Below are 14657 nucleotides of genomic sequence, written 5' to 3'. Positions count from 1 at the left end.
AGCCTTTCCCGTCCTCCCTCGTTTTGCCCTTCTGTTGTTCTGACCCTTTCTTCCATGGCTCTGGGCACCCAGCACAGGGCCGTGTGCCAAGGTTTGGCTGGTGCTGTGATGCCAACTGCCTGACCCCACCCGACCCCCCAGCCTCAGGTCTTCCCCAGCTCCTTGCTGCTCACCAGAAGGCGCACGAAATCCATCCTCTCGGAAGGCGCCTCTGTTAAGGGAACTTGGCTCCTTCCTCGCGGATGACAACTGTGCCTTCAATATGTCTCCTTTCAGGAGAAATGGAAAAAAGATGGGACAAAAACTCCTGTCAGTCATTTCTGTTGATCTCAGCACAAGTATTTTCTCCAAAATTTTCAATATATTTTCTTGGCAATTAGATAGCTGGATAAGACTTAACATTTATAAGCATTTAAGAAAAAAGGAATCAATTTGGAAAACTTTACCAACAAGTTATCAAAACAAAGGTTTGTTTTTTGACAGTGGATGTACAATATTGTATCATTTGCCATTATTTCCCCTCTAGGGGATAAAAGGGAAAATGAGAAATACAGTAGAGAAGTCATTAAAAGCTCAGCATTTTTTTTTAAAACACTGAAGAGACAAGAGTTAGAAAAAGTACCATCAAACAATCCAACTGAAAAAGCCACTTTGGCAACAGTAAGAGAAACTGGAATACAAGCCATGTATGAGATGATATTAAGTAATTATTGTTTATTTGTTAAGTGTAGTAAAGTAACTGTGGTTGTGTTTTCTACAGGCCTTTTCTGTTAGAGATATAGACTGAAATATTGCAAGTGAAATGATCCACGAAGGATATGCTTTAAAATATCTCAGCTTTTTAAAAAAATGTGTGTGTAGTGGTGGAGGAAGGGTAGATAACAAATGTGGAAATAAACCAGAGTGTTCTAATACTGCTGTTGATCACATAAATAATGAACTTTCATGTCTATAAAAGCGGCACCTGGTGTAATGCACTATACAGGAAAAAAAAAGTATTTAGGTTATGCGTTGCTAAGAGTATCAGTGATGTAGGAGTGAATCTAGTGTTAAAATGGAAGGAGGTGGGAGAGTAACAGGCAGGCAGGGGTACGGGAGGAACGCACAGGAAGACACCGGCACCGCAGGATGACCTACGACCCCGAGGAAGGGGGCAGGGAAGGAGCAGAGGGGCGTCAGACCTCATTAGAACTGATGTACTGTGGAGAGAGAAGTAACACAACCTGGGAATGACGGCTCTTTCTAAGCCAGACGTGAGGTCACCACAGGCCCCTCGCTCACGGATCTGCGCTGCAGCAGGACACCACCAGAAACTCGAGACAGAGTGACACCCTCACTCCTCACAAGGCTCACATCCAATGTAGCTCTAATCCATAAAAAGAAACATCATTTATGCTGAACGCATCCTTTATGCTGAAGGCATTCAGAAACAATAACTGAGACTTTTCATGTAGGATTTAAACAGGAGCACAACGACTCAATGGACATTTCTGAGCATTACATTGTGATACCCCATCCACATAAAAAAGGCATTCTATTTCTTTATTTTTTTATTTGACAAGCAGCAATATCATGTTTGTCATTTTAATGTAGATACAATTATTAGGTTATCTGTCATATTACAATATTTAGGGTTTTTTTTTTTTTAATCTTATGTCCTTTAAGATACATTAAAAAAAAAAAAAAAACACATCAACTGCAAACGTGAAGGGGAGAAAAAGCATGGTACCCAGCCAGATTTCCACATTTCAGCAATACTTCACTCATCCTTTTTTTTAATAAAGTTTTAAGAAATGTCATAATGACATGAGCTTGAAATATCTCTAGGCATTTTCTCTGACGCTCATGACGTGGCACTGGTGATGTTGTAAACAGCAGAGAAACAGGGGCTGCCAAATGACCAAATTATGGAGGCACAGGCCTGCTTTCTCCCACAGGAACACACCGGATGCTGATGGCAATGACCTTCTCATACCCACGCCGGAGGAGCGCCACGTCACGCTACGTAGCTGTACTCATCTGCGGACGCCTGGCTGCGTTCGATGTACTGTTTGTCTATCAGGACTTCAATACACTTCTTAATCATGCTGATACTAGGGTTAAATCGAGCTCTTGACTGGCTAATCACCTGTGGGAGAGAGGCAGATGGTAAAATGCTCTTCTCGCCAGGAGCACTTTGTTCAGCTCTGATGCAATGCACAAAAATACATTTTCACGCAAACTATGGGAAAAGTCTTAACGTTGAGGCTGTGAAGGAATTTAAATGGTCAAGGGCACAGATACAGCCAAACCTAACACACTAAATCAAATCACAAACTAATTAATCTAACTATTCAAACACGCCCTCGAGCTTCCATTTAATCCCTCCGCGACTTCTGGCTCTTGGCTGAAGCAACACTTGCTCAAGAAAGCTTTCCCTAACACCCCCTGAGTCAAGACCTGTATACACTCTCATTGTACCATATACCTTTTCTTTGTGGCACATTAGTGTAATTTTGTATTTACTCACACATTACTTCAGTAATGCATTTCTTCCTTACGACACTGAACTCCCAAAGGGCAGAAGCCATGTCCTGAACTGATGTGCACCCCATGGCGACCAGTACAGTGCTCCACCAAACGGGAGACACGCGTGTATTCAAGCAGTGAGTGAGTGGGGGACACGGTTGACCTCCTTCAGTAACTGGTCATGAGGCTCAGACCTCTAAATCTAAACGTGAATTTCATATTGGATTTATGAGCACTGTTCTCTTTCAGTAACAAAAAGCATTTCTATGCTATACAGGAGTCACAGGTTTCTGTATCATCTTCACAAAGAAACACTGCCTAATCCTAATACCCTCTGCCCAAGAAGTCTTCAGGACTTTCCCCTTTTACCTCTTGAATAAGGGCGTTATGCCGCAGTACTTTTCTCGCTTTCATGATACGAACTATAGCAGCCTGGAGGTACATTTTCCGGTCTTCGTCTACAGCACTTCTCGTCTGCTCCATTTCCTGTTTTATGAAGCCCATAAAAAGCAAATGAGACCCTCAGACACTGCACTTGTTTTTAACTCATTTTATTTGTGAGTTTAAATAAATCTCCAATCAATACTCAGAATCAAACTATACGATTATGTGCCCAATATAACATAACCATTACCAAAAGAATACCTATGATGAGTTATATATAATTTCTCAGGTTAAAGTGGGAAGGCTATTTTTTTAAAAAATGAACACTACAGTACATTGTATTCAGTGTAAATAGTCAAGAAAGTAGAACTTAAGTGACACAGACTAATAAGTCTCAAGACCGCGGACCTATGATTGAGTAAAGACTTATACCACAAAGCTTGCAGACTTTAGCAACTGGCTCCAAGTGGATACTGGATCAGGCTTCAAGGGCAAGAGCTGGGAAGGGCTCCATTTGACTCAAGCAGAGAAGCCAGGAAGGCTGGGCCAGAAGGGCCTCTCTCCATGGAGCTCAAGGGAAGACAGTGGTGGGGAGGCACAGAAGCAGGCAATGCCACATTAATAGGGATCTCACAGCAGCTTAACAGATAAAATACAACCTAGTACATGTTATCACCATTAGCCTACAGGAATATGAGATCTTGATCATCTTAGGGGTCAAACTGAATAGCAACTAATTAACACTTGACCTTGGCAGGGGAAGTTAAGTTCCCAGAGGAGCCTGACATATCTGATACCTTCACAACCTGCCTCAAGCCCAAGGGCAGGGTGGCACACGGGAAGCAGTAAGAAATCCGCAGTGATGTAACAGGCTGCCTGAGAACCACCACCATGTCAATAGTGGGTGTTCACAGTGCACACTGGCTCATCCCAGGTCGGACTCTACTCCAGACCTATGAGTTCATCACACTTTGAGTTTTAACGTAATCTCCACACAGTTCATTTGCACAGGGAAGTCTGAAAGCATTTTCAAGTTTTTCTTTGAAAGAAATGTGTTGTAAAACTTTCCCTTATTTTATGAATGAAGAATATGAGAGATTACATTATTCTTCAAGGTAGAAATTTTTGAAAAGAATACGAAACGAATCCATACATTTTAATAAAACTTAAAAGCAAATATGACTATGTTCATTGCAGCATTACTTACAATAGCAAAGATATGGAAGCAATCTAAGTGCCCATCAATAGATGAATGGATAAAAAAGATATGGTGAACACACACACACACACACTGGTATATTACTCAGTCATAAAAAAAGAATAAATAAAATCTTGCTATTTGCAACAACACAGATGGACCTAGAAAGTATCATGCCGAGTGAAATAAGTCAGAGAAAGACATGTCTCCATGGTTTCATGTATATGTAAAATCTAAAAAAAAAAAACGGAACAAACACAGCAAAACAGAGTTATAGATACAAAGAATAAACAGGTGGTTGGAAGGGCGATGGGGGAAAGAGAAAAACCGGTGAGGGAGATGAAGAGGTATAAACTTCCAGTGGCAAAATAAATGAGTCTTGGGTATGAAATGTGCAGAGTGGGGGAATTTATGTGGTATCTTTGTATGGTGATATATTGTAACTAGGCTTCTCATAGTGATCATTTTGAAATGTACAGAAATAAATCACTATGTTGTGTAACAGGAACTAACATAGCATCAATTATACTTCAAAAACACACAAACTCATAGAAAAAGAGATCACATTTGACGTTACCAGAGGCAGGGGTTGGTGGGGGAGAGTAGGAAAATTGGATGAAGGCAGTTAGAAGGTACAGACTCCCAATTATAAAATGAGTACTAGAGATGTAATGTACAACATGATAAATATAATTAATGCTGCTGTGTGTTATATATGAAAGCAGTTAAGAGAGTAAATCCTGAGTTCTCATCACAAGCAAGCTTTTTTCCTACTTCTTTAACTGTGTGTGTGTGTGTGTGTCTCTATATGAGATGATCAATATTCACTAAACCGACTGTGATAATCATCTCACAATGTATGTAAATCAAGTCACTATGCTGTACATCTTAAACTTATACCGTGATGTATGGCAATTATATCTCAATAAAACTGGGAGAAAAACAAAAGGGCAAATATGACTAAATTACGACACCTTTTCCCTAAGATTATACTACTGTTTTTAAACTTTAAAATACTGTTTGTGAGGCCAGTCAATGCAAAGAATAAACCAGAGAAGATGTATCATAATTTTGATGTGCAGATTCTGCATTGGTCTCAATGTTACTGCTTATAAAATCTAATGCTTAAATATTTCCAAAAGAAATGACATCAGAAAGCACTTACCTGTGGTGTGTCTTTCTGCATTGATGTAGTAATTTTAAATTTTGTTCTTTTACTGCTAAAGTTCATATTTAATGAAAATGAAGATTCTGCATCGATGTCTTCCTATAATTAAAAATAATTCATTTACACTTATAAAAATAAAATCATCAAATAACAATTGCTGCAAATAACACGCCATGAAGTTAAATAATGACCAAGCAAAAAACACTGAACTCTCATAATCTCTTATATTATAAATATTATTTAAGAGAAAATAATCGTTTTTTGTCAAACTGTGAAGGAGAAAACAACTCTTTCCTAATTTTACACTTGATAGAATTTTAATCAGCTTAGATTCAGCAAAACTTTTTCTGGCTCAACTGTTTAGCAGAATTTTAACATTTTAATTTTTATTAAATACCAAGGCTCAGAATTTTTTCATTACATTTTGAAAAACCAAATAACCAAATTTTTTTTGAATGCTACAATAACGAACCACCAATTAAAAATAACCTAACGATAGAAGCTGGCTGGTTTCAATGGCACACAAGCTCACTTCCCTACCACCTAGTGCAATTCCGACATTACCCTGTAATGCACATTTTATCCACTCTGCCAGAAGCCAGTGGTCTCTTCTCAAGTGGAAGCTGTTAAGCCAATCTTTAGCTCTTAAGCTTAAGAAAGCCACTTTTGTCATACACTGGAATTTCTCCACCAGCAGGACCATGGAGCACTTGGCAGATGGCACTTTCTCCGTAATAACCACAAAATGTCTATTAAAGAAATGACAGCTTTGTATTTCACATTTAATGTGCATAAAACCTATCAATACTTATTTTGTACATTACTGAGCAGCAAAAATATATAACATGCTTTAGAAAACTACTTACCTTTTTAAGCATTTTAATTAAGCTTAAAAATTTAAACTTAAATTTTAATCTTAAAAGTGTTTACTCAAAATTAATTAAAACTCTAATATTTAATATTAAGAATTCAATATTCTGCTAAGTTTCTGAAGTCAGAAAAATTAATCATTTCTCAAAATTAAGAAAAGCTTGATTTGAATTACAGCAGGCATGCCATTCAGAGGCTACAAACGTCATCTCTAGCAAGATGAACTGGTGTAGGCCATGAACTAAAATAAAAACACAACATCATTTGAAAGTTTTTCTTACAGGCACAATAATCTGAAACAGGAGGTTGAACCCACATCTGTTGCTTTTTTAACTATTCAACTATCTATGAGATACTATAACAACAAAAACATGTTACCAGGGGAAAAAAGTTATAAGGAAATAAAGAAATGTACTATCAGTTTGCTAGTCCCGTGACAGATACTGAAACTATATGGGGTTGAGTTGAATCCTAGAGTTTAGGACTCTAAATTAAATGTGAGAGTGACAGCATCTGAGACGGGAGTCACACATTGTAAATACACACAGACTAGACATCAACAAGCTCTCACTGCCTATCATAGAACCACGTAATTAAACATTAACTAGACACACAGAGGAGCCCAGGAAAACTTATGACTACAGGTTTAAAACCTCAATTAATCAGAATCCTTCTGATGTCAACTCTTAAATAATTTTTCAGTGAGCTGTCACAAGATACACAAAACTGATTAACAAAGGGCACATGAGTACCAACTGACAGAGCCTTCTCTGCGACACTGAAAGAGCCTGAAGCAACACAGCTTTCAAGCGCTGCAAAGTACAAAGGGCATTAACGATTATAACCTTACTTTTAAAACTGCCAATGTCCCATGAAGCTTTATTGTCTATAATACTTAAATTTCTAAAAGTATTACCCCATACCTTTTCTGAATCATGGTTAATCATTTTCACATCGAGTAATGATTTGATTGTTTTCGTCAATTCCTTTTCATTCATCTGAGTGCTGTCTTGAAGCTCTTTATAGCTGACGGTTTCACTGTTGTTGAAGGCAAGGAGAACTGCCATTTGGTATGTTGTAACCATAGCTACGTATGGTTTGCCCAAATAGTTCATTTTAACTTCACCTATAATTAAGACAAAGTTGGGACAATAAGCTGATCACTCAAAGAAGCATTCCAAAATTACCTGATAAATAATTATTTCCAATATTTTCTCTTGAAAGAGTGAACTAAGAACTTAATTATTGAAAAGTTATTCCTGCTAGCAATGTAGTATTTGTTTGCTGAGGGAATGCGGGAGGAGGGAGAATTGAGTGGAGGGGTATTAGTCTGGGGTATCTAGTATAATCACAGTTAAGCTATCAAATAGTTACTAGGAAAGCTAAGACTTGGGCAGAAAAAACAGTAAGAAGTGGAGGTGGAAGAGAAACAGACAGAAAGAGAACATGACAGTCTGCTACCAGCAACTGCCTCCTGTGTCTATCTCGTCTACCCCAGGGAAGGTTTGTGCCTGGAGGAGGACACCTCTATTGCAGCTCTGGCTAAAGCATAATTTCTGCTAAACTATAACAATGCTATTTTGTCTCATAAATTAAGTCTTTCTCCCCAGTAATCATCTAGAAACAAACACAAATGTGAGGAGAGACAAACAGGCAGTTTCATTATTTTGCTGAAATCAGTTCCGTTCACTCGCTCAGTCGTGTCCAACTCTTTGCGGCCCCATGAATCGCAGCATGCCAGGCCTCTCTGTCTATCACCAACTCCCAGAGCTTACTCAAACTCATGTCCATTGAGTTGGTGATGCCATCCAGCCATCTCATCCTCTGTCGTCCCACTCTCCTCCTGCCCTCAATCTTTCCCAGCATCAGGATCTTTTCCAATGAGTCAGTTCTTTGCATCAGGTGGCCAAAGTACTGGAGTTTCAGCTTCAGCATCAGTCCTTCCAGTGAATATTCAGGGCTGATTTCCTTTAGGATGGACTGGTTGGATCTCCTTGCCATCCAAGGGACTCTCAAAGAGTCTTCTCCAACACCACAGTTCAAAAGCATCAATTCTTCGGCGCTCTGCTTTCTTTACAGTCCAACTCTCACATCCATACATGACCACCGGAAAAACCATAGCCTTGACTAGATGGACCTTTACTGACAAAGTAATGCCTCTGCTTTTTAATATGCTATCTAGGTTGGTCATAGCTTTTCTTTCAAGGAGCAAGCATATTTTAATTTCATGGCCCCAAAATAAAGTCTCTTACTGTTTCCACTGTTTCCCCATCTATTTGCCATGAAGTGATGGGACCAGAACTTCCAGATGTTCAAGGTGGTTTTAGAAAAGGCAGAGGAACCAGAGAGCAAATGGCCAACATCCGATGGATCATCGAAAAAGCAAGAGAGTTCCAGAAAAACATCTATTTCTGCTTTACTGACTATGCCAAAGCCTTTGACTATGTGGATCACAATAAACTGTGGAAAATTCTGAAAGAGATGGGAATACCAGACCACCTGACCTGCCTCTTGAGAAACCTATATGCAGGTCAGGAAGCAACAGTTTGAACTGGACGGGGAACAACAGACTGGTTCCAAATAGGAAAACGAGTAAGTCAAGGCTATATATTGTCACCCTACTTATTTAACTTATATGCAGAGTACATCATGAGAAATATTGGGCTGGAAGAAGCACAAGCTGGAATCAAGATTGCTGGGAGAAATATCAACCTTAGATATGCAGATGACACCACCCCTATGGCAGAAAATGAAGAGGAACTAAAAAGCTTCTTGATGAAAAAGAGGAGAGTGAAAAAGTTGGCTTAAAGCTCAACATTCAGAAAGCTAAGATCATGGCATATGGTCCCATCACTTCATGGGAAATAGATGGGGAGACAGTGGAAACAATAGCTGACTATTTTTCTGGGCTCTGAAATCACTGCAGATGGTGATTGAAGCCATGAAATTAAAAGATGCTTACTGCTTGGAAGGAAAGTTATGACCAACCTAGATAGCATATTAAAAAGCAGAGACATTACTTTGCCAACAAAGGTCCGTCTAGTCAAGGCTATGGTTTTTCCAGTGGTCGCGTATGGATGTGAGAGTTGGACTGTGAAGAAAGCTGAGTGCCGAAAAATTGATGCTTTTGAACTGTGGTGTTGGAGAAGACTCTTGAGAGTCCCTTGGACGGCAAGGAGATCCAACCAGTCCCTCCTAAAGGAGATCAGTCCTGGGTGTTCACTGGAAGGACTGATGCTGAAGCTGAAACTCCAATACTTTGGCCACCTTATGCAAAGAGCTGACTCATTGGAAAAAGACCCTGATGCTGGGAGGGATTGGGGGCAGGAGGAGAATGGGACGACAGAGGATGAGATGGCTGGATGGCATCACAGACCTTGATGGACATGAGTGTGAGTAAACTCTGGGAGTTGGTGACGGACAGGGAGGCCTGGCATGCTGCGATTCATGGGGTCACAAAGAGTTGGACACGACTGAGCCACTGAACTGAACTGATGGGACCAGATGCCATGATCTTAGTTTTCTGAATGTTGAGTTTTAAGTCAACTTTTTCTCTCTCCTCTTTCACTTTCAACAAGAGGCTCTTTAGTTCTTATTTGCTTTCTGCCATGTGGCTTCCCTTGTGGCTCAGCTGGTAAAGAATCCACCTGCAATGTGGGAGATCTGGATTCGATTCCTGGGTTGGGAAGATCCCCTGAAGAAGGGAAAGGCTACCCACTCCAGTATTCTGGCCTGGAGAATTCCATGGACCAGAGTCCATGTGGTCACAAAGAGTCAGACAACTGAACAAGTTTGTTGAAACAAGTGATGAAATAAAAATGTTCTAGACCCTACACTACTCTGAGAGCTATAAAAACACATCAGCCTTCTTCAACTACAGTTCTATCCATCTGGGGGCACAGGGGGTGGTGGGTGAGGTCACTGAAGAACTTGTAGCCAACACTGCTGTCAAACAGATATGCACTTGTAACGTAAGAAACAGTTACTACAAGTCAAAGAATCTCTTCCTAAAGCACAAAGTTGTGGTTTAGTTATTGCATTTCTCTTTCTCTTAAATGCACATACACATCCTACATTATTTGACTTTTACTGACTTATAAACTAAATCAGTATGAGATCTGGTTTTCGGGTTCTACATTTTAACTCAAGGAATTGAATTTTACATGAACTTACCCCAAAGGCTCTGTTAGTGATAATTAGCAACTCTGGTCAAGATTTTGTGCTTCTTTTATTATTTAATAATATATAGTTCATTCATTACATAATTAAAGAATTTAAAGGCGATAAGTCAATTCTCCAACTTAGTATCACCAGATAGATATGCTTATTCTAACTCGCACTTTGCCTCAACTTTTTTTTTTAAAAAACGAACACTCAGAAATGTCTTTCAAAATTTGAACACCTAGAGAAAAAAAAATTCTAATCTCTGAATTTCCATAAAAGAAGGTTTTAATACTTAATCGAAATATCCAATTCACATAGAGTTTAAGTATAAGAATACTACCACTAGGATTGTCCTACTAACAATTAGTATAAAGAGCATTTTAAGAGCTTCATCTCAACATTAAAGTTTAGAAAATGTGGTGAGAGGCAAAAAAATAAACCACATAAATGGCATTAGACCATTTGTGCAATGACTGCTCAATCATATCCCAGAAACAAAGTATAAAATAATGCCTCAAGCATCTAGATGATTAAGCTAGGACCATCACCCAGCTGTCAAAGATTCTGCAACATACTGCCAAGGGTCTGGAAACAGAGTGAGTCTCTGCCACAAGAACCCAGAAAGCATCAGGAGACAACACAATTAAGGGTTGAAAGTATCATTCACTGATATCAAATCCTTTCTGCAACCCTTAGAGAAAAAATGAAAACTTAGTTTTCTTGCTTTTTCCAATACATTATTATTATCAGGGGTACATGGACCTCTTCTCACTTTTTCCAGCACCATTCTCTTATAACTCTGCTCAGAGCTGAAAAGACTGGGGAAAGGGTGAGGAGTATGTGGGGTAGGGGATAAAACCCGAAATCTGGATGATTCACTTAATTACTGCTGGGTAAACAGGAAAGGAGAATGACAAAGAGGTCATTTAACCTTTAGAATACTCTAAGAGACTCCCAACTAGAATAAAACATTCTGATACATATATACTTGAAAAATTAGCCAACCATAATTCAAGTGGTATTAGCAGCTGCCAGAAATAAAGAGTAGGCAGAACTCTGAAAACAGTTTCATCTGAGTTTCTCCCTCCTTACCTATCAGCAACCTAGTCTTTAGCGGAGAATTTTTCGTTACGAGTAACGTCAGCTGCTAAACTGCCGAGTGCACGACAGAGTGTCACCGATCTGCAGCCAGGAGTAAGACACCCGATTCAAGCCGTGATCACCAGCGGATGCTCCAGCCACGAGTGATCAGGACCCCCGAAGAGATATTCTCACCAGTATCTTAATACAACTAGTTTCCATACACCAAAAAGTTAAGTCCCTCATTAAAGCTACTTGAAGAGATGGACTGATTACTGCTGAGGTAACTGCAAAGAGCGTTTAAACTCCCCAAGATATATATTTAGGGAAAGTAAAAGTAACTTTAATTCAAGTACATTAAAACACTGGTCCATCCAACTAATAAAAATAAATGAAAAGAAAAATAAATAAATAAATAAAACACTGGTCCAGCAAATGTATAGTTTCTTAAAACCAATTTACTAAATGAGAATATAAAAATTCACAACAGGTATAAAACTAAAAACCAGCTACTAAGTGACCACATACTAAGACTATCAGCAAACATCTCTTTATTTCACGAAAAATCAAAATGCTCAACTTGTTCATTAAAGATACACTTGTATAAATATGTATTACTATGTACTAATTATTATGTACTAATATGCATTACTAACATAATGAGACATCGTATTTCAAATATAAAGTAATCAAATAAATGGTACTTATGTTTCTCTTTCCAACCCAGGGATCAATCTGCATATCCTGCATTGGCAGGTGGATTCTTTACCACTGAGCCACCAGAAATTTCTCGAGTCAATTTCCTGATAAAGGTATAGCAACTAATCAGGTTTTCCTGTATCATTTCTAAGAGACATTAACATACATGGATATCCTTTCCTTCTTATACAAACTGAAAGTTGATTCAATGCACTTTTCAAAGCATAGCTTTAGCAAAAGTAGACAAAATTCTTAGTGTTTGCTTGGGCTCACATCTTCAGGCAGCTCAAAGCAATTACATACAAGCTCTCACTACCCAAAATATTAATCCTACTTTCCAATAAGTCCACCCCACTGTTCCAGGAAGAAGCTACGATTAGCTTCTTCTTCCAGGAAGAAGCTACGATTAGCTTCTTCTTCCAGGAAGAAGCTATGATTAGATTTTGATTAAACTTTTCTAAAACTGGGAAGTACTGGAAGTTAATTGGGACATTTTGGAAAAAGCATTTTCTATAGCAGTTCACTACAGTACCACAAATAAAAATCAAATGGTTAGGTCTCCTTGTGGTGCTGTAAATTAATTAATGAACTTTCTGAGCATATCTGGCATATCTAGAAAGAACAGGTTCTTTTAAGAGTATCTGACTCATCAAGTCTGGGTTTCTAAATAAAATTCCAAATATCTATCAAAAGTTTTTGTTACAGAAATGTATGAAACTATTATAAAATTCAGAAATTCTTTATCAGCAGCACACTATTAAAAGTGCTGCATGTGAACTTCTTTATTGTTGCTTTAAGGGTAACCAGAAAGGTAGATGAAGAAGGAAAGGTTAAAAACTATAATTAGAAGAGAAAAAAAAAAAAAAAAAAACTATAATTAGGCTCTAAGAAATCTCTGTCCAAAATTTTAACATAATCATTATCATGTAGATTTCATTAAACTAGATATAATTAAATGCATTTTACCTGTACAAAGATAATGTAACCATGTAAGTTTCCTTCCACTGAAATGTTGGCTGTAAAATAATTCAAACTGTAAAAAAGAAAAAAGGAACCAAATTATTTTCAGCTACAACAACCTAACTTACTTGGCTATCACTACACTAAAAAAGCAAAAAGAAAATTCATGTTAGAAAAAGACACTAGAGCCCACAGAGTATATTTACTCCTGTTGACAGACGAGAAAACACAAAACACATTAAAGCTCCTATAAAGATTACGCAGATAGCAGACCAGCCCTTTTCACTTACAACTCGGTCGGTGGTTTTCACTGCCAAACCACAGTCCTGCAAATCTGACTTTTTGTATAAATTCAGAAACTACTGTTTTGATTGATATCAATTTGAACTTTATAAATACAAGTGAAAGTTGCTCAGTCATGTCAGACTCCTTGTGACCCCATGGACTGTAGCCTGCCAGCTCCTCCCTCTACCCACAGAGTTCTCCAGGCCAGAATACTGGAGTGGGTAGCTGCTCCCTTTTCCAGGGGATCTTCCCAACCCAGGGATTGAACCCAGGTCTCCCGCACTGCAGGCAGATTCTTTACCAGCTGAGCCACCAGGGAAGCCCAAGAATCCTGGAGTGGGTAGCCTATCCCTTCTCCAGGGGATCTTCCCGACCTAGAAATCGAACCAGGGTCTCCTGCATTGCAGGTGGATTCTTTACCAGCTGAGCTACCAGGGAAGCCTATAAAGCACTAAGCAAAAAACATTACTGTGCACATTTCAGTATGAAAATATAAATTAAAATCATACCTTCATCTCTAGTCTCCAATAACATATACCCTTGTTGAAGGGACAGGTTGACTAGTGTCAATAGCTACTCCAAAAGTGACAACCATGATTTAACTTCCACATACAGTCAAACACATTAACACAAGCAAAGCATCAGAGTCTTGACTTCGTATCCTTTTGTTGATACTATTGTGGAAAATTAAACATTCTAGTAACTCAGCTTTGACATTAAAAAAATTCCTCCCTCTGACTGAATGTGGGACATCAGTCCAAAAAGTAGAGAGTTCTTTTTAAAGAGCTAGTACATAACCTACAGTGAAATGATACTGAAACTGGACTTACTAGGAAAAAACAAAGGACAAACTCCCTCTACTGGTACTGAGAGAAAGTTCAAATGGAGAAAACAATATTCTTGAAATCAAGATTTTACAATCAGAAAGAAACCCACTTTTTGTTTGTAAATAAGGACACTGGAACCTGGGGTGGCCATATGTTAATAAATGAAGTTTAAGGGGTTTATTCCAGTATTCCAATAAGTACTGGAAAATAATTATTTCAAGGAGAAAGAAAAGAATGACAAAGTTACAAGGAAACTATTACTATTTCTGCCGCCAACTTCTCCTTTAATTTCAATTGGCAAAGTATGCTCTTATGAAGAAATGAGTTTTAAGACTGTTAAAGGTGAGGGGTCGGTCAGTCTTCTAAGTCTACCTTATGCACGGTATTGTAAAATATACCTGACTGTTTATATTAGGCTAGCCTGCTGTCACCACTACTATCAATATTAGCATTAACTACTACTACTTCTACTATCAGCTATCATTTATTGAGTACTTACTTTACACATCTGACT

General features: G+C 38.5%; 1 protein-coding gene across 2 annotated transcripts in view; it reads right to left on the bottom strand.

Annotated features, from left to right (window-relative positions):
* Positions 1–1528: 1528 nt before the first annotated feature.
* Positions 1529–14657, bottom strand: part of CUL2 (cullin 2) — a 69664-nt gene continuing 56535 nt past the window's right edge. For both annotated transcript variants that reach the window (XM_070472023.1, XM_020872687.2), the window contains 5 exons: positions 13038–13104; positions 7052–7254; positions 5256–5357; positions 2878–2994; positions 1529–2128 (listed from right to left, as the gene is read on the bottom strand). In XM_070472023.1, coding sequence (XP_070328124.1) covers positions 1997–2128; positions 2878–2994; positions 5256–5357; positions 7052–7254; positions 13038–13104 — 621 coding nt within the window. In that variant the 3' untranslated portion in view covers positions 1529–1996. The remainder of the gene's footprint in view (positions 2129–2877; positions 2995–5255; positions 5358–7051; positions 7255–13037; positions 13105–14657) is intronic.

This window comes from Odocoileus virginianus, chromosome 9 (assembly GCF_023699985.2).
Source record: "Odocoileus virginianus isolate 20LAN1187 ecotype Illinois chromosome 9, Ovbor_1.2, whole genome shotgun sequence".
Classification (NCBI taxonomy): domain Eukaryota; kingdom Metazoa; phylum Chordata; class Mammalia; order Artiodactyla; family Cervidae; genus Odocoileus; species Odocoileus virginianus.
The sequence above is the reverse complement of the archived record's forward strand: the minus strand, read 5'-3'. Positions and strand labels throughout refer to the sequence as shown.